Source organism: Equus quagga, chromosome 7 (assembly GCF_021613505.1).
Source record: "Equus quagga isolate Etosha38 chromosome 7, UCLA_HA_Equagga_1.0, whole genome shotgun sequence".
Lineage (NCBI taxonomy): Eukaryota > Metazoa > Chordata > Mammalia > Perissodactyla > Equidae > Equus > Equus quagga.
This window is the reverse complement of record NC_060273.1, coordinates 84,586,065-84,604,787: the sequence shown is the minus strand read 5'-3', so window position 1 is coordinate 84,604,787 and position 18,723 is coordinate 84,586,065. Positions and strand designations below refer to the sequence as shown.

At 36.9% G+C, this 18,723-nt stretch overlaps 1 protein-coding gene across 4 annotated transcripts in view; it reads right to left on the bottom strand.

Annotated features, from left to right (window-relative positions):
• The window catches only part of AFF4 (ALF transcription elongation factor 4), a 92,840-nt gene that overhangs the window by 9,881 nt on the left and 64,236 nt on the right, over positions 1–18,723 (bottom strand). For 3 of the 4 annotated variants that reach the window (XM_046667642.1, XM_046667641.1, XM_046667644.1), the window contains 13 exons: positions 18,284–18,332; positions 16,057–16,111; positions 15,572–15,609; positions 14,993–15,155; positions 12,074–12,991; positions 8,753–8,865; positions 7,912–8,152; positions 3,642–3,736; positions 2,958–3,021; positions 2,709–2,845; positions 2,370–2,441; positions 1,151–1,244; positions 63–106 (listed from right to left, as the gene is read on the bottom strand). In XM_046667642.1, the coding sequence (XP_046523598.1) occupies positions 63–106; positions 1,151–1,244; positions 2,370–2,441; positions 2,709–2,845; positions 2,958–3,021; positions 3,642–3,736; positions 7,912–8,152; positions 8,753–8,865; positions 12,074–12,991; positions 14,993–15,155; positions 15,572–15,609; positions 16,057–16,111; positions 18,284–18,332 (2,083 nt within the window). The remainder of the gene's footprint in view (positions 1–62; positions 107–1,150; positions 1,245–2,369; positions 2,442–2,708; positions 2,846–2,957; positions 3,022–3,641; positions 3,737–7,911; positions 8,153–8,752; positions 8,866–12,073; positions 12,992–14,992; positions 15,156–15,571; positions 15,610–16,056; positions 16,112–18,283; positions 18,333–18,723) is intronic. The other variant, XM_046667643.1, reaches the window with a different exon arrangement.

The window sequence follows — 18,723 nt, the reverse complement described above, 5'->3', positions numbered from 1 at the left end:
TTCCACTTTTACACAATAATAACTTGCCACAAATAATATTTTATAGAATAAAATTTACCTACCTTCCCAAGCCAGGTGATGGTGCTTGAGAATTATTGTAAGAATTCTGTGGAGAGAATAAAACTTACTTAATTAAAAAAAACACTACTTTTAAAGTACTAAATATATTGAAAAGCACTGGGCCAGAACTGATCTTAAGAAGTTTTATAAATTTAAGAAACCAAAATTGTGTGTGAGTGTCTAAATGTGCAACAGAAAGAATTATTTAGGTGACAGCTGGGGTGTTCTGGAAGAATTAAGGGAGAAAGAAAGAATGAGTAACACTCAGATGGATAAAGAGGAGGGGAAAGGCATAGAAAGGTGAGTCATACTATGTACAGAAAAGAGAATGTATGTGACCCAGACAGTTTTCCTGGAGGAAAGATTTAGATAAAGAACAAGAAAGAGAGACTTTGAGGGCCTTGCAAGTCAGGGAAAGAAGCTTAGACTTGACCCTGAAAGCAACGGTAAGCTACTGAAGGGTTCCAAGGCACAATCATGACAGAATTTTAGGAAGATTTATGTGGTGCTGTCATGAAAAACCATGGGAAGACATTTTAGGAAACCAAGATAACAGTCTAAGAAAGGGTGGTAGTGAAAACAAAGACCATTCTAAAAGTCTTAATTAGGTTTCATGATAAAAATAGGCTACATCTACTGGAATGTTATTAAGAACTAGATATATGGTTAGATATAGGTTCCACAATCAGATTTAAGTGCATTTAAAAACTTTCCCCAAAAACAGTAGCTCTGCCTCTGCTATGGCAGGTAAAACAATAAGGGCAATTTTGGGGTGGGGATAGGAGACTTTACAAATTTTGTCTCCTAGGAAATGGACCCTCCTTTTTTTTCTTTTGAGGAAGATTAGCCCTCAGCTAACTGCTGCCAATCCTCCTCTTTTTGCTGAGGAAGCCTGGCCCTGAGCTAACATTTGTGCCCATCTTCCTCTACTTTATATGTGGGACGCCTACCACAGCATGGCTTGCCAAGTCGTGCCATGTCCACACCCGGGATCCAAACCGGCGAACCCTGGGCCGGTGAAGCAGAATGTGTGCACTCAATCGCTGCGCCACTGGGACGGCCCCTGGACCCTCCTTTTTTGCACACTTACCTTCAGGTGCTCTGTCAGCGTCTTTGAGTACTTCAGAGCATTTTCCTTCTTCAGTTTGAATAGCCTCAGGTACAGCAAAGACTGGCATCGTAGGCTAGCCAATGGAAAAGGGCAGCTTATTTACCAGGACAGCAGACTCTAGCCATATCTGCACAGACAACCTTGGTATTGTGCAAGAGTACAGGACTCGCATGAGGTCAACAACACTTACCCTTAGGCAAAACCAAAAGAAGTGTTCTTATTACAGTACACATCGCAGGGAGAGGAAGCAAGGGGAAGACACCTAGGGCTAGCCGCCTATTTGCTGACATCAAAAATCAAAACGCCACCCACAATGTTATTATAACACAAGCATTAAAAACTGCTGAGGGGCAGAATCTCTAGGTCAAATGATAAATAATCTAAATTAAACAACAAAAACCGGGAAACTCAACTATAAATATTATAACTCTGATGAAACATATACAAACCTTAACACAGCTTACAAAGGCCCTACATGATCAACGCTGCCTACCTCTCTAGTCACTTTCACTTCTCACTGGTCTTCTTTTAGATCCTTGATAGTTTCTGATTTCTCTCCGCTGTCCAGCCCTTGTACATGTTCCCTCTACCTGAAGACTAGGTCTCCCTACACTCTACTCTTACAGTTACATATACTTGTCTTTCAAAGTACTTAATTCATATACTTTGTGTGATTTTTGATTAATTTCTGTCTCCTTACACTAAACACTAGACTCCATGACAGACAGGACCATGTCAGTCTTGTCGACAGCTATATTCCCAGTTGTTAAACACAGTGCCAGGTGAATACCTACAACAAATGAACTGATAATATCTCCCTGGGACCAAGCAAGCAAGCCACATTCTTTATTCTGAGCAAGCTAAACATTTGCTCCCCAAGGAAAGGTGTATATGGAAATAGAGAGAGAGGATACCAAAAGAAGAGGCTGGAAAAGTGACCACTCAATACAATGGACAGTTCTAGTATCAGTCCCATTCTACCAAAGCTTTTGTCAAGAGGGCAAAGGATAAGAACCCGACAACAACTAAAATCTTTCAGTAGGAATTCTGAATTATTTTCTACTTTATCCATCAATGATAGATTTATGACTGCATTATGGAAGGTGGATTCAAGGATAACTTTCAGAAGAGCATAGACTGCACAATTAATTATGGAACTGCCTGTCATCCAGCAGAAGCTAGAACACACAACACTTACCAAAGTACTGTGAGTCTTTTATCCGCAGCTGTAGCATCTGGTGCTAAGTAATTCTTTAGCTTCATAGTGTATCTGTGTGTTAAAATAATAAAGAAATGACACAAATGTAATACTTCACTTTGATCTTATGACTTCCTTAGTGCTTAAAACATTTGAATCAAACCTAAATGAAGGCAAAAATACCCACTGAAGTATCTAGTTCTCCTTATCCAAGGACAATAAAAGATTAAGCATTATCTTTAGCTTTACTGCGTATTTACTTTATTGGTTATATCAGCCCATTCCTAGATGGACCAGAGAAATAATACTGCCAATGATGTGACAAGTTTTCCTACTTACTTGATGAGCTCCACCGTCTCTGAATACATAAGGAATGGGGATTTGGATTCCTGAGCACTTTTCTCTAATGCATTCCCACATTCAATGAAAGATACCACAGCATCAAGATAATATACAGCTTTCTCAAACCTATCAGACTGAAGAAAGGATAATAAAGGTAATGAGAGCTGAACTGATGCACTATGGGAATAAACAACAAATGAAGATTCATTTCATTAAATACATAAAGTGAGGAGAATATTTACATACCAATGCGTCTGCATTGTGCTTTAGCTTTTTTGCTTCTTGTAAATAATGGTCTGCTGAATAATTTCTGCAATGTAAATTTTTATTGTAAATGAAATGTTAAATACTTTCATAAGATAATACTAGTTCATTGTAGTCTCTACCATCCCTCAGTTTCCATGTTCTAAAGTAAAGAAAATGAGCTATTACTAAACATTTGATTCAGTTTTTTCTGACAAATGCTTATATTGGATTAAGAGCATAAATTGTTTTGACCGACTCATGGCAAATTTTCTACTTAGGAAAACAGAAATCAAGTTCCCTAGTATTAAACACTAACTTACCCAAGTTGTTTGAACGATTTAGAGTCAATTAAATGTGGGTAGGAGAAATAACCTTTTATCAAAATGGAGGATAAAACCAACTCTGCTCTTACTTATTTAAGAAAGCCCCTCATTTAAACAGAGACACCAGCAGCAGTAAGGTCCTACTGAAAGGCAATCAGTCATGTACCCGATGAGAGTCATGGAGCTAAGCTAAAGGAGCAATACGTGGACTAGTGGGTGCCTTGCAAATGAATATCTGAATATTCAGTGGATTGCAACACAAGTATGAATTCTTCTGGTCACCGACAGAAATTAAAATGAGTTTCTTACATGTTGACTGAAACAACTTTCTGAATGCATAAAACAATCATATTTATCTTACCTGTCATCAAAGGCAAGCTTTGTTCTCCGAGGCTTAGAAGCATCAGGAGTTGGTGTAGATGGAGGACAATTAGAAGAGCTATTTGGAGCCTTGTCCTGACCAAAAAAATATATAACTAGGTTGACAATTGCGAGGAGATTAATTTTAATCTTTTAATTTTTAGAAGTATTTCTTGAGCCATGGGTAAAAAGGAAACAAAATTCCACTGCCTTTGGTAACTAATTTTCTTGTTGGAAAATTTTTAAACTTCAGAAGGTAAATGCCCTTTTTACAGAACAGGTCCATTTTAGATAACCAAGAATATTCATTCTAATATCAGGGGTCTACTGTGTGCCAGGCACTAATCTAGGTACTTGTTAAAACATAAAGAATCACAAACCTAATATCAAAATACGAGTACTATTTAAGATAAAATTTACTGGTAATTACTGGTCAATGAGAACAGCAACAATAATATCTAACCATTTACTGCATGCTTATTACTTACCAGGCACTAAGTTAACTAAGTATTTAGCAGTCATTAATCCTTCAACAACTCTATGAAGTATGTAATATTAGGATAAAATAAAAAGTGATCTCAAGGAGGCTAAGTAACGTACCCAAGCTCAAACAGCTTTCAAGTGGCATTCCTGGAATTTGGATTTTAAATCCAGATCTGTCATATTTCAAAAGCCTGGGCACTTTCTTAAACTTTATTCTGCCTCCTATCAACACAGCCCTTTAAGTAACGGCTATGATTCTGTCTTCCCAACTGATTCCCCATCCAGCCCTATCTTTAGTAAAATGAATACATAGTTTTCCATAATAAAAAACATAAATAAGTAGAATTTATCCTACAAATGCATGAATGTTTCAACATTAGAAAATCCAATAATATATAATTTTACTACTTGCGCTTAAAATCTACTTAAAAGGAACCATGTAACCATTTTTTTTCTTTTCTGATATATTAGAGCTTTTCCAATTCTACCTGTTAACAGCTTACTTCAAGGAATAAAAATAAAAGTCCTGAGATTTGAGAAAATACTAACATCCTTATAGTAAAGTTTGCGTGTTCATTAAATGGCTTCCTGAATATTATATGTTGCAATGTAACATTACTAGAACAGTTTTCCCTCTATGTTTTATACACAGATCTACAAGTACCTAAGTTTAGATTTATTAAAGGAAAACTGAAGTTTCTGAAAAAAAAAAAAAATTCCAGATGTATCAACACACTTTTCCTACATAAAAGTGATATGCATGATACATAAAATCACTATGTGTGGTGATGGACGTTAACTACACTTATTGTGGTGATCATTTTGCAATATTTACATATAACAAAACATTATGTTGTACATCTGACAGTAATATTATATATCAAGCATATTTAAATTTAAAAAACCTGGCAAAACTACAAGAAGAAATAGACAAATCCCGTATATTTGTGGAAATAATGGGCAAGTGAAACATACTTCTTTCAGTGAGTAAGACAAACTGACAAAATATCAGTCAGCACAGAGAAACTTTGAAAATATGATTAATATAATTGAATTATATAGATCCCTGTCCTCAATATATGCAGAATACGCATTCGTTTCAAGAATTACAAAAATCCACCATATACTATACTTTCTTATAAGGAAAATCTTAACAAATTTCAAAAGATTGCTACCATGCAGACCACTTTCCAGCCCCAATGCACTTAAGGTAGAAGCACTAACCCAAAGATTTTAACTAGAAAATCTCTGTATGATGGGAAATCAAGTAACATATTTTTAAATAACTCTTGGGTCAAAGTTGAAATCACAGTGGAAATTAGAAAACATTTTAAACTGAGTTATAAAAATACTATATACCAAATCTTGTAGGATGCAGCTAAAGCAGTACTTGGAGGGAAATATATAATCTAACTGCTTATATTAGAGAAAGAAAAAAGGCTTAAAATTAACTCAAAAATTAATGAGCCAAGAAGCCATCTTTAAAAGTTAGTAAACAGAACAGCAAAACAAACAGAAAAAGAAAGGAAATCATAACGAGTATAAATTAATGAAATAGAAAACAAAAATAAACTACAGAGAATCAACAACAACACACGGTATTTTTTGAAAAGACAAGTAAAATAATAAGCCTCTGTTAAGACTGATCAAGGAAAAAAAGAGATGGCACACAAAACTACTACTAAGAACAAAACAGGGGGCCGGCCCAGTGGCGAGGCAGTTAAGTTCACGTGCTCTGCTTTGGCAGCCTTGGGTTCCTGGGTTTGGATCCCAGGTGCGGACATGGCACTGCTTATCAAGCCATGCTGTGGCAGGTGCCCCACATGTAAAATAGAGGAAGATGGGCACAGATGTTAGCTCAGGGCCAGTCTTCCTCAGCAAAAAGAGGAGGACTGGCGGCAGATGTTAGCTCAGGGCTAATCTTTCTCAAAAAAAAAAAAAAAGAACAAAAGAGGAACATAAGTAAGATGTTACAAATATTAAAAGCAAACTAAGAGATTATAATGAACAACTTTATGCCAATATATTTCAAAGATTTGATAATATGAGCAAATATCTGGAAAAACATAAAAATTTACATATAATTTTGGTCTTCCATATTATCTAATTTTTCTTTAATAAGAAATAGCATATTTTCTAACTTATAGATTTTCCTTTAATAAACCCATATATAATTGCCTAAATTAGAAATTACCAAGACTAACATTAACAATTCTTTTTTTAATTGATAGAAAGTATTATATTTTTTTTGCAAGGGAAGAGTCACCCTAAGCTAACATCTGTTGCCAATCTTCCTCCTTGTTATTTTTTCCCTTCCTTCCCCTCCCAAAGCCCCAGTACATGATCGTGTACAGTTGTAAGTTCTTCTATGTGAGCCACCACCACAGTATGGCTACTGACAGCCAAGCGGTGTGGTTCTGTGCCCAGGAGCTGAACCTGGGCCACTGAAGCAGAGCACACTAAACTTTAACCACTAGGCCATCAGGGCTGGCTCTTACATTAACAATTTCAACAACTGTTAAGTGCTATAAGTTCTTGAAATCAAAGTGGTCAGGACCTATATTTTATATTTTGTTGATAACAACAGAGTAACAACTACAACTGATCCAACAAATATTTTCTGGCTACCCAGTAAGTTAAACACTAAATAAAACACAAAACAAGTAAGAGGCAAATCCCTGCTTTCAAGAAGCTGACAAACCAATAAGGAAGAGAGACAGACAGTGAATTTTACCTAGGAAATAACAGAAGCCAAATGAGCAGGTGAGCTCACTTAATGAGAGCATTTAAGAAAAAAAGAGATAACAGGTTTCAAGAAATAAGCATACAGGTCTCAAATCCTATACTTAAAGGATGAGAAACGGAGAAAGAGTCAGTCGACAGGTAGATAGATAACTGGGACAGTGAAGAAGGCCAACAGGCAGAAGGGTTCCTGAAGTGTCCTAGGACTACCTCTCTAAACTACTACAGAAGGGCATCCAGCTGGAGAAAAAGCCTTCCGTATATCTCAACTTAAGACGTTCACAATTAAAATTACCTCAATTTAAAAGACTTAATCAACACATTTAATAAGCATGACTACCTTTAATAGTGTAATTTTTCAATTCTCAAACCTTGGTTACTTCAGTCACAAATAATAACCCAGTGAATTATATTCTTAAAAATCTAGGTATTTTTAAAATTTTGTCAGGGAGTTTGCTCTCGGTCAGAATAGTTTAGAAAACAATGCAAAGAACCTGGTAAACAAACTGAGCATGAGGGTCTAATAAAGTAAAGCCTTTAAAAAGCTTTAGTGATCCAATTCCCCATCCATGAACATTAAGAATATTCCCCTAAATTATGATCATGCTCTAGGAATAATTCCAATGCTAGCTCAGCTAAAGAATTTTTTTCTTTTTCGTGAATTCAAGTCAAATGGTTGCTTTGCCACTTTACGCAATTTAACTTGCTTGTAAAATCTAATTATGAAAAATCCAAAGCCAATTTTAAACCATAGACAAGAACTCAACCATAGCAACTGGAGCTATTTATAATTAGATCATAATCAACTATTTCTCTATAACCAACTTTCCCAGTTATGGGTTTCTATCGCAATTAATATGTATGTGGCCAGATAACTGTTTTTATGCATAAGTTTATCATCAAGATTAAGACATTTTGAGAGTAAAAATGCACAGGCCTATAAATTTAATGAGATGTTTACAAAATTTTCCAAGTACAGTGTCACCTGGAGAAGTCACACAGCAATGAAAGTGATCTTCAGAAGGCTCAGGCCTCCCACCCCTTACCTTGACCTCCTTCGAGCTGCTGGAAGTCTTCCCTTCAGACTTCTTCTGCTTTGATGTGGAGGAACTGTTTTTGCTGCTGCCACTGTTCTCCCTGTTGCTGTTACTACTCGACTTTAAGGAAGAAGACTGACTAATAGTCCTCTTCCGAGAGCCATGCTCTGTTTTGGGATCTTTTGAAGGAACAGGCCCAGCAGGAGAAGGCAACAAATCCTTTTCTTTTGCAGCGCTCTGCTTAGATGACCTGCCAAACCAAACACACGCCCTCATTTCTCCACAGTCATACAAGGCTGACGGATGTCATTCCATATCTCTTTGCCTGCTTTCAAGACAAATTTGTTTTTCCCTATTTGATTACCAGGATACATGATTTCTACAAAACACAATAAAACTGTACATTTCATGAGGGCAGGCCTCTTGCCTGTTTCCTGCCACCCCCCCACCATGGTTGTATACCCAGTACCTAAACTGTGGCCTGCCACACAATAAATATTCAATAAATACTGATTGCATAAATAGGCAAAAAGATGAATGGTGAATGAAGATATTAATACTCGTACGTTAGCAATTAGTCTCCTGCAAGTTATAGATAATCTTGTCATCTAGCCAGAAAGTTGTAAAGCTTTAATTCTTATCCTAAACTCACCCCCACTCCACTAAAAAAAGAAGAGAGGAAGTGACTGAATCTTAAATGCTTTCCATCCCTATTAGCTAAAAGCAAAAGCTCCCACTATTTGGTATATGTATGTTTATACATGGATATGATATATGCTTACTAAAAGAAACATTCTAAGAGCATGTTAGAAAGTACCCAACAGCAAATGACATACATATATCAACACACATGTAACTTGATTTGGGGACATACTCTCTGTTGCTTGATGGCTTGTGACCTGCCGAATTCTTGTCCTCCGTTTTGGGTTTCTTGCTCTCATTGGCTCGGTTATCATCTTCACTCTGGACAAAAAATAGAAAAAAGTAACTACTAGGTTTGAATTTTATTCATCTAATTTCAGTTCCAAGCACTAGTCACCTACAAACAGTTTATCCCTGATAAACTTCAGAAAGAAGATAAATGTGAAGTGAATTAATTTAAACAATGTTCACTAAATTAGGTTTTAAGGCTGAGAAAGTCTATTTTAGATAAACAGAGCCCAAATACTCAAATACGTCTCCTATAGTCTTTAGGTGGCATCTTTGCAGCCTAATGATTTGGGGGAGGGAGGGGAGGGATAAAAGTATAGTTAAGATATAACTCACATACCATAAAATTCACTCTTTAGAAATGCACAATTCAATGGTTTTTAGTATATTCACAGAGTTGTACAATCATCACCACAATAAATTTTAGAATCATTTCCATCAACTCAAAAAGACACCCTGTACCCATTAGCAGTCACTCTCCATGCCCTCTACCCCCAGACTCTAGCAGTCACTCATCTAAACATTTTGTCTTTAGGGATTTGCCTATTCTAGACATTTCATATAAATGGAATCAGACAATATGCGTGATCTTTTCTGTCTAGCTCCCTTCACTCAGCACAATATTTTTCAGGTTCATCCATGTTGTAGCATATATCAGTACTTCATTCCTTTTCATGGCTGAATATATTCCATTGTATGGATATATTATTTTATTTATCCATTCAACAGACGATGGCCATTTGGGTTGTCTCTACCTTTTGGCTAACAGGAATAATATTGCTAGGAACATTCAAGTATAAGTTTTTTTTTTTATTTTTATTTTTTTAAAGATTTTATTTTTTCCGTTTTCTCCCCAAAGCCCCCCCCGGTACATAGTTGTATATTCTTCGTTGTGGGTCCTTCTAGTTGTGGCATGTGGGACGCTGCCTCAGCGTGGTTTGATGAGCAGTGCCATGTCCGCGCCCAGGATTCGAACTAACGAAACACTGGGCCGCCTACAGCGGAGCGCGCGAACTTAACCACTCGGCCACGAGGCCAGCCCCTCAAGTATAAGTTTTTGTATGGACATATTTTCATTTCTCTTTGGTACATACCTAGGGGTAGAACTGCTGGGTCATAAGGTAACACTATGTTTAACTTTTTCAGGAACTGCGAAACTGTGTTCCCGAGCAGCTACGTCATTTTACATTTCTACCAGCACTGTATGAAAATTGCAATTTCTCCACATCTTCACCAACATATGATACCGTCCATCTTTTAATTATATCCAAGCTTAATGATTTTCGAAAAACTTTTTTGCTGAAACAAAAGCTGTGGGCACATCCGTAATTGCCAATGTTACTTTCCTGGGTGAATCTAAGTCTTCCTTTAAATATTAGGGCACAAGACTGCAAACATTCTGCCATAACAAAAGAATCTGTTCCCTCACACAAACGATTAAAGACGGACAGGTGAAAACAGGAGAAAAAGGAATTTACATCTTTCATTACCCTTAGCTAGGTCTCCTCTCAGTAGTAACTGCTTTATCTTCAGGAATTGCCCCTCATGCTTAATTTTATCAAAGCTAAGAATCTCAAAAATCATTAGCAAGTTTCATGGTGTTAAACATTTTATATAATCAAAATCTGACTTACAGGTATTGACATTAAAAACTTAGGAGGAATACATGCCAATGAGATGTGAGGGAGAGGAGGAGATATGGGGCACTTTTAGAGAAAGGGGCTTTTTTTATTACAAGTTATATATATTGTAAAATTTTAAAGAAAACAGTAAAAAGGATTTTCACTTTATTATATTTTAAACGTTCAAAAATCTTATAAAGAACATGTAATAATTTTTAACCACAAAAGGACCATTTTTTTATTCCATAAGAAACACCTTAGTTTTCCAAAGAGCAGAGCCTATCACACAGAAGCTCTTATTGCACGTAATTCTAGGAACTAAATCCCAGAAGCAGGCCCAGCAAGCTGCGGCTGCGGGCCACGGAGGCCAGCAGCCCTGAACGGCGCTCCTAGTCAGAGCACCCCTGTACTGCAATAATGAGACTCATTAGTTAGAGCACTGAAAGCAGTAGGATTCAGTTTTCTAGAAAATCAAATTTTAAAGAAACCTTCAACTTTTGAAGATGCAAAAAAAAAAAAAAAGGTATTATTCTACATTGTCCAAATGCACATCATCATCTGCACATAGTAATGTGGTTTTAAGAAAAAGAAAGAGGAAAAACCTCTGGCTTGTTTCATTTTAAGAAAATGCTGTATTCTTCCTCTCCTATGTGAGATTCTCAAGGTCAGCTGGGACTGGGGTTTTGTTCTGAGTCCACTTGGTACAGCCATTCTGGTACCTACGTGTTCACTTGCTCATACTTTCAAGTATTTTACAATCATATTCACAGATAGGTATCGGGGAAAATTATACTATTCTTCAATACAGATTATTAAAATTTACTTTGCTTTAAAAACTCCTCTCTAGAGCTGAAAAGATCAAGCTATTTTTTCCAAAGAATCTCTGTCTATATATATAAGTTGTTCAGCTCTTTTCATTATATCTCTACTATCCTCCAATCATAGTCATCCGTGAGTTTTCACATTTCCTGGGTCTAAAAAAAGCTGACCTTAAATATATACCAAGCTTCGTCTCTAAATCCAAATAATCTTGGAAGTATTTAGGGATGAGAGCTGGCTATGTTCCAGCAAATGCTTTTAGTTCTGAACTTGCAGATATGGGCGTTCAAAAAGGAAAAAAAGCTGGGGCACAGATATGTATAGTGGATTGGCAAAATTCTTAAGCAAGTGTCAAAACTGGTGAGCCAATCTTTAGCTGGAATTATTAACTTAAAAAGTGTGTCTTGATCAGCTATAAGAGAGAAGAGAGTATTAGGGATTGTGTCAACCTGGAGAGTACACATCCCAACTAAAGACCTTTAAAACCAAAATTTTAAGAATGTCATGAAGGCCAGTGTGCAATCTGTGCTTCCCTCTCACCTCTACACTGGCCAGCACACACTCTGAACAGAAGTGCTGGCTCATTTCTTACCTGATTAGAAACCCTCCTGCGTTACTAAAGGAGACAAGCAGAGGCATGGAGGTCCTCAAGAGTCTGTTCTGTCTGTTGCCTCAGTGGGGCCTTGGGCTCACCCTCTACTTTCCTTCATAGCTACGACTCAACTAATTATTTTTTAGCTTACTGAGATTTCCACTGCATTTCAGATTCTGATGTTTAACAACAAAAACTCTTTACAAACCTTATGTTTCCTCTTGCCTTTGTTGGAAACTTTTTCTGAGGCTTGTTTCTGAGCCTCTCTTGTGTGCTTTTCTGGCACATTTTTCTTTTCCCCCTTGGGTGGCTCTGTTTCTTTGTAAGGCTTTCCTGGTATTCTGGTCAAGAGATTCAGGTCAATCTTCACAATAAGTGGATACCTGTCATCAGGCTCACTGAGGGGTGAAAGAAGTTCCTTCTCTTCCATAGGAGAGAACATTCGTTGCCGAAAAAAGCTATCTTCTTCCTCCACTGAGGAGGGTTTAAGAGGAGTCCTATTACTCTCAGGGTACTTGGGAGTTTGTGAGGAAGGAGGAAGGCTCTCGCTTTCATCCGAATCTGAGGACGAGGTATCCGTTTCTATGATTTCCCTCGATTTCTGGGAAGATTTACTCGTTGACTTGTATTTCTTTTTCTCTGCTGAAGGTCGAGGGGAAGATTTGGACTCCTTTTTTATGTTGGGTTTCCTTGAGCCTTTGGTGGCTGCTTTGTGTCTGCTGGAGGGCATGCTGGTAGTCATGTCTACGGGGGTTTCACTTTCTATCTTCAGGCCTCCACGGGGCTCTTCAGCAGCTGCCTTCTCAGCCTTTTTGGGTTGCTTTTTGCCTACGGTTCTCCTCTGTGTTGTGCTGTCACTCTGTGCAGGAGACTTCTGCCTCCCACGCCCACTTTCGGATCCCTTTTGAACGGTTTTGGAGTCTCGTCCAGGAGTAGCAGAACTTGTTTCTTTAGGGCCTCCCGGATCAGTGTAGTTATTCCCAGTGCCCTGTTCTCGGCCTTCTTTTTTATAGCCTTGAGATGACGGGATATTACTGTCCACAGAAGAAGCTGGTGACACTTTATGTGGGTTCACTTTATTCAACCAATTATCAAGTTGCCATTTGTTTGTTGGTGGTGGTTCAGGCTGAAAAAGAGAGAAATAAGTACATTTTCAATATTGAAGCTTTCTCCCTCCTTTACAATCTCAAGGAAGAGGGAAAAACACAAGGCCTAATGCCACAAAGGCATTTGTTTTTCATAGTTCTGACTGAACCAAAGCAAAGAGCTGAGAATAGTGACCATTAGCTCTAATCACCAAAATAAGAAGATAAGCTTAACGTTAAATATGGCCTTTAAATATTCCTGTCAGGAATCCAACTTCACAGGTAAAATTACAAATAATAATATAGTGTATTTAATTCCAGAAAGTAAACAAATGATGCAGGTACGGACAGAAATTTTTAATCACATTTTATCAAGCTACAGTAAAATTATTCTTTTTATCCACAATAACTACGTAACATGAATTACCATGTTGAGACACAAAAATAAAACCCAAACAGGTGCAGAGATCAATGGCACAGAATTGAAAGCCCAGAAATAAAACCACACATCTATGGAAAGCCAATCTTTGACAAAGGAGCTGAGGGCACACAATGGAGAAAAGAAAGTCTTTTCAACAAAAGGTGCTGGGAAAACTGGGAAGCCACATGTAAAAGAATGAAAATTGACCATTCTTTTTCACCATTCACCAAAATAAACTCAACATGGATCAAAGACCTAAAGGCGAGACCTGAAACCATAAGACTTCTAGAAGAAAATGTACGCAGCACACTCTTTGACATCAGTATTAAAAGGATCTTTTCAGACACCATATCTTCTCAGACAAGGGAAACAACAGAAAGAATACACAAATGGGATTTCATCAGACTAAAGAGCTTATTCAAGGCAAACGAAAATAGGATTGAAACAAAAAAACAACCCACTAACTTGGAAAAAGTATCTGCAAGTCATACATCCGACAAAGGCTTAATATCCATAATATATAAAGAACTCACACAACTCAACAACAAAAAATCAAACAACCCAATCAAAAAACGGGCAGGAGATATGAACAGACATTTCTCCAAAGAAGATATACAGATGGTCAATAGGCACATGAAAAGATGTTCATCATTGCTGATTATCAGGGAAATGCAAATCAAAACTACAGTAAGAGCTCACCTTACACCCATTAGAATGACAAAAATAACTAAAACAAATAGTAACAAATGTTGGAGAGGTTGTGGAGAAAAAGGAACCCTCATACACTGTTGGTGGGAATGCAAACTGGTGCAGCCACTATGGAAAACAGTATGGAGATTCCTCAAAAAATTAAAAATAGAACTACCATACGACCCAGCTATCCCACTACTGGGTATCTGTCCAAAGAGCTTGAAGTCAGCAAAATTCCAAAAGTCCCATGCACCCCCAATGTTCATTGCAGCATTATTTACAATAGCCAAGACGTGGAAGCAACCTAAGTGCCCACCAACAGATGACTGGATAAAGAAGATGTGGTATATATATACAATGGAATACTACTCAGCCATAAAAAAGAACAAAATCGTCCCATTTGCAACAACAACATGGATGGACCTTGAGGGAATTATGTTAAGTGAAATAAGCCAGATAGAGAAGGACAATTTCTGTATGACTCCACTCATATGAGGAATTAAAAAATGTAGACAGAACAGGTTAGTGGCTACTGGGGGAAAGGTGGGGTGGGGTGGGCACAAAGGGTGAAGGGGTGCACCTACAACACGACTGACAAACAATAATGTACAACTGAAGTTTCACAAGATTGTAACCTATCATTAACTCAATAAACATTTAAAAAATAAAATAAAAATAAAACCCAAACTAAATAAATACAGTATTTCAGGGACTCGAAATATGACCTCAAGTAGTTCCTACTTGACCAAATTTATATGGTCAAATAACAAGGAAACTGAAGTATCTAGGTTTCCTCCAAGATACAGTTTAATTTCTTTTTGCCGGAATATGTAACCTTCTTTCCTTTACCTTTCATGTTTGAATCAAGTCTTAACTAGCCATCACCAGGGGTGCTGCAGGAACTGTGGAAGGTCCCCCGCCTCCTTCTCACCTCAGGAGATGCACTCTGGGATGGCTCATTTGCCTCACTGTCACTGGAACTACTTTCACTCTCGGAGTCAGAGCCGGAGCTGCTTTCAGATCCACTGTGGCTGCTCGAATCGTCCCTGGAGTTGTCCGCTCCCTCACTATTATGGTGCGAAGGTTCCGAGTTACTAAAAGAGACAAAACATAAATGACCAAAAGCTGTTTTTACACTGGCAACAGGAAAATATCCAAATCTGATAACCAACTTTATTTAAAACGTTTACCATTTGTTAAACTGATACAATTCTACGAATCCAGAACTTCATGATAAATGAAATAAATCCTTCCTTTAAAAGTTTCGGATATGCTGCTCAGCAATTAGGACTTACCTTTTAAAAACAGTTTTAGTGAGGTATAATTTACATGCAATAAAATTCCCCCATTTTAAGTGTACAATTCAATGATTTTTAGTTAATTTACAGAGTTGTACAGCTGCCATCACAATCGGTAATATTTACTTTATAAGCTCAATTATTCTATCACTACAATGTTAGTAGGTTGACTCCACTTCTCCAAAGAAAAGAAGAAATAAAAAGATGCCTACCTTCCTGGTGTACTCCTTGGCATTGTTTTATCACAATCCTAAAATTAAAACATGAGAGGAAATCGTGAACGAATAAATAGCACTCTGTCTGCTTAATGTGAACAATATCTGAACTCAGTAGAAAAACCAGCTTCTCTAACATATGCACCAAGGTTTACTTAACACATAACATACTGTTTTTACCTAAAGAATTGCCAAGATAAGATGAAAAGCTTTGTTAATAATTCTTCTTCTCAACAATCTCATGCTTCATGAGTATGTTTTGATCCACGCCAAGTATTAAGGGAAAACCAATTTTTTAAAAAATAAGAAAAAAATGGAGGTTTAAAGACAGAGCAGAAAACTACAACATTCCAGTGTCAGAAGGCAGGAAGGAATTTATTTTAAATAACTGGATCACATATGTATTATTCAATTATAATTCTTATAAAATACAATAAAAACCCACTGATGAGCCTGGGGAAATCACGGAACAGCAGACACACCTGTTCCCCATCGCTGTCCTCGCTGCTGCTGAGTTTTAAGTCGTCTTTTAACATCCTAGAGGGAGAAGGCAGAAAGGTGATCACTGTTGGAACAGTTAATAATGGCACACCAGACCACTAAACATTTACCAACAATCCAAGAAATAATCACTGTGGTAGCCAGAGATTTAATTGAAAAATGAAGAAAAGAAACAAGTCTTATTCTGTCTGATTTGGTTCACATCCAGAGTAAAAATAGAGAAAGGAACAATTTAACAATTTCACAAGCTCTAATTTTTCCGTAAGTATAATATTCATCTTTCTTTTCTAATGAAACAAAAGCCACTTTCTACAAACTCTTAGACTCATTTTTGTCATCTCTAATTTTTCTCTAACTGCATACACACACTCATTCATTATTAAAACAAATCACTATACTCATACCCAACAGTCCACTAGAGAGATATAATTCCTAAAAAGAAGGAAGATAAAATGAAAGCATCAGCAGTTCTCTTTCACTGTCTCTAATGTTCCATGAAGAGATTTGTACAACTGGGTAATTGTGAAAACCAGAACACAAGGTCAAAGTTCTAGTTCAGAAATGCCTTGCTATGAAAGATGAGTGCCCTCTGTAGAAGAAACAATTTTGGGTAAAAATCATGGCCATTCAACAGAAATGACCATATATGAATTAAAAATAAACTCCAGGTTCCAAGTCTTTCTTGGTCAAAATTCAAATCAATTAAAAAAACACAAATACTATAAGCTGATAGTTTCTGGAATCAAGTTTTTGAAAGTAAAATTAAAGATTTAAATTTTCTTAAGGTTATAAAATCAAAATTAAAATCTGAGTAATGAACCACATAACACTCCTTTCCTTTTTACAGGAGAGGGAAAATTAATACAAAGCTTAGGAAGAACTACAACTATAAAAATGTTTGATTTCTCATTACCAATAGCTCCATTACCTTTCTTCTTAAAATTTCAGGACAGTCTCCAATCAGCCGGGAGGGAAATCTTCTTTCACTCCAATAACTACTTAGACTTTTCTCTGAAAGCTTAACCTGAGTTTCTAAATCTGACCCCAAATTCATAGTATCACATAAAAGATGACCTTGAAACAAAGTAACCAGATGATTACAAATTATGAAAAGTGTTTTAAGGCTGGCCCAATTAACTGAGACAGAAAAAAAAGTTTTCTTTTGGACAAGGGCTTAGTGCATCTCTATGACTCATTTCCTGTAAGGAAATGTACTTACTCTGAATTCTCTCAGCCCTTATGATTTAATAATGGCAGCTCAATGAACCTGTTTACACATGTGAATATGCCAAAGCTTTTACCAGACAGCTGAAAGTCCTGTATGCTTTTGTTCCCTCAGCAACCAAAGTGACATGCACATATATCATAGGCTGGCATCAGTTTTTGCATATGAATAAATATGATAAATAGGAATATAATTTGAATTCTTCACAGTGAGAGTGGACTTCTTGCATTCACATATTTTCATTCTCACTCAGTTCTCCCTATGTTCAGCTGAAGAGGCTGAGGTTATCAGTATAGACTGCAGTCATGGCGCAGAGAGAGAGCATTGTGGCCGTGGTTTCTTTAGAACTTTGTTTTAATCACTGAGTTAACTGTTGGTCTCAGGAACTCAGTTCATTCTTTAAGCTGGAATTTATTATCATCCAATATACCCTATTACATTTTGAAATATATTCCTGATTCTACCTACAAAATATAAGTAGGAAACCTTAAAGACAGTACAAACTATGTTGCTTTAATATTCTACCTTTATTGGTTAAATGGAGGGCTTACTAAGTAGAATCCTGTATTTTTTTTTTAATGTTTTCTTTACTAAAAACAAACTATCAAAACACACACAAACACAAACACCTCTGAGAAACGAAAAACCTGTAATCTCAGAGCAGGGGTAGGCAAACTATGGACCTAAAACCAAATCCAGATGATCATCTGTTTTGTAAAGAAAGTCTTATTGGAACACAGCTACAGCCAGGGTCCATGGCTGCTTGCCTGCTACAATGGCAGAGCTGGGCAGCTGGGACAGAGACTATCTGACCCTGAAAGCCTAAAATACTTCACTAACTGGCCCTTTAAATAAAAGTTTGCCTACCCCTGCCTTAAAAGATTAAGTACATATTTCTAAGTGTTGTTCTAAATATCCAGACACTACAGATAGACTTCCAGCAAAAAAAGACAAATAGTAAACTTCTTAAACAATAAACTTACGATTTAGACTGGTGTCCATTTGAAGTTTTAGAAGAAGGATTATATCTTTCTAGAACAAAAAAAATGCAGAAATCAGCAACTGAAGTATGGCAGTTTACATTATAAACTATCAGCATATCCTCAAAGAACTATAAATCAAAATGAGATATTCTTCATCCATCAAACTGGTAACACTTTAAAGTCCCATAATATGAGACTCTGGTGGAAACAGGCACGCACATATGCTGTTGGTAGGACTATAAACTCATATAATCTTTTTGGAGGGAAATCTGGTAATATCTTATCAATACTGTAAATGCACGTATCCACGGACCTAGCAATTATAATGAAAGGAATTTACCTTACAGCTGTATCAGGAGGAATACACAAACATAAACACACACACAAACATACACTCATGGATGTTTATTACAGCATGGTTTGTAACAGCAAAACCTGGA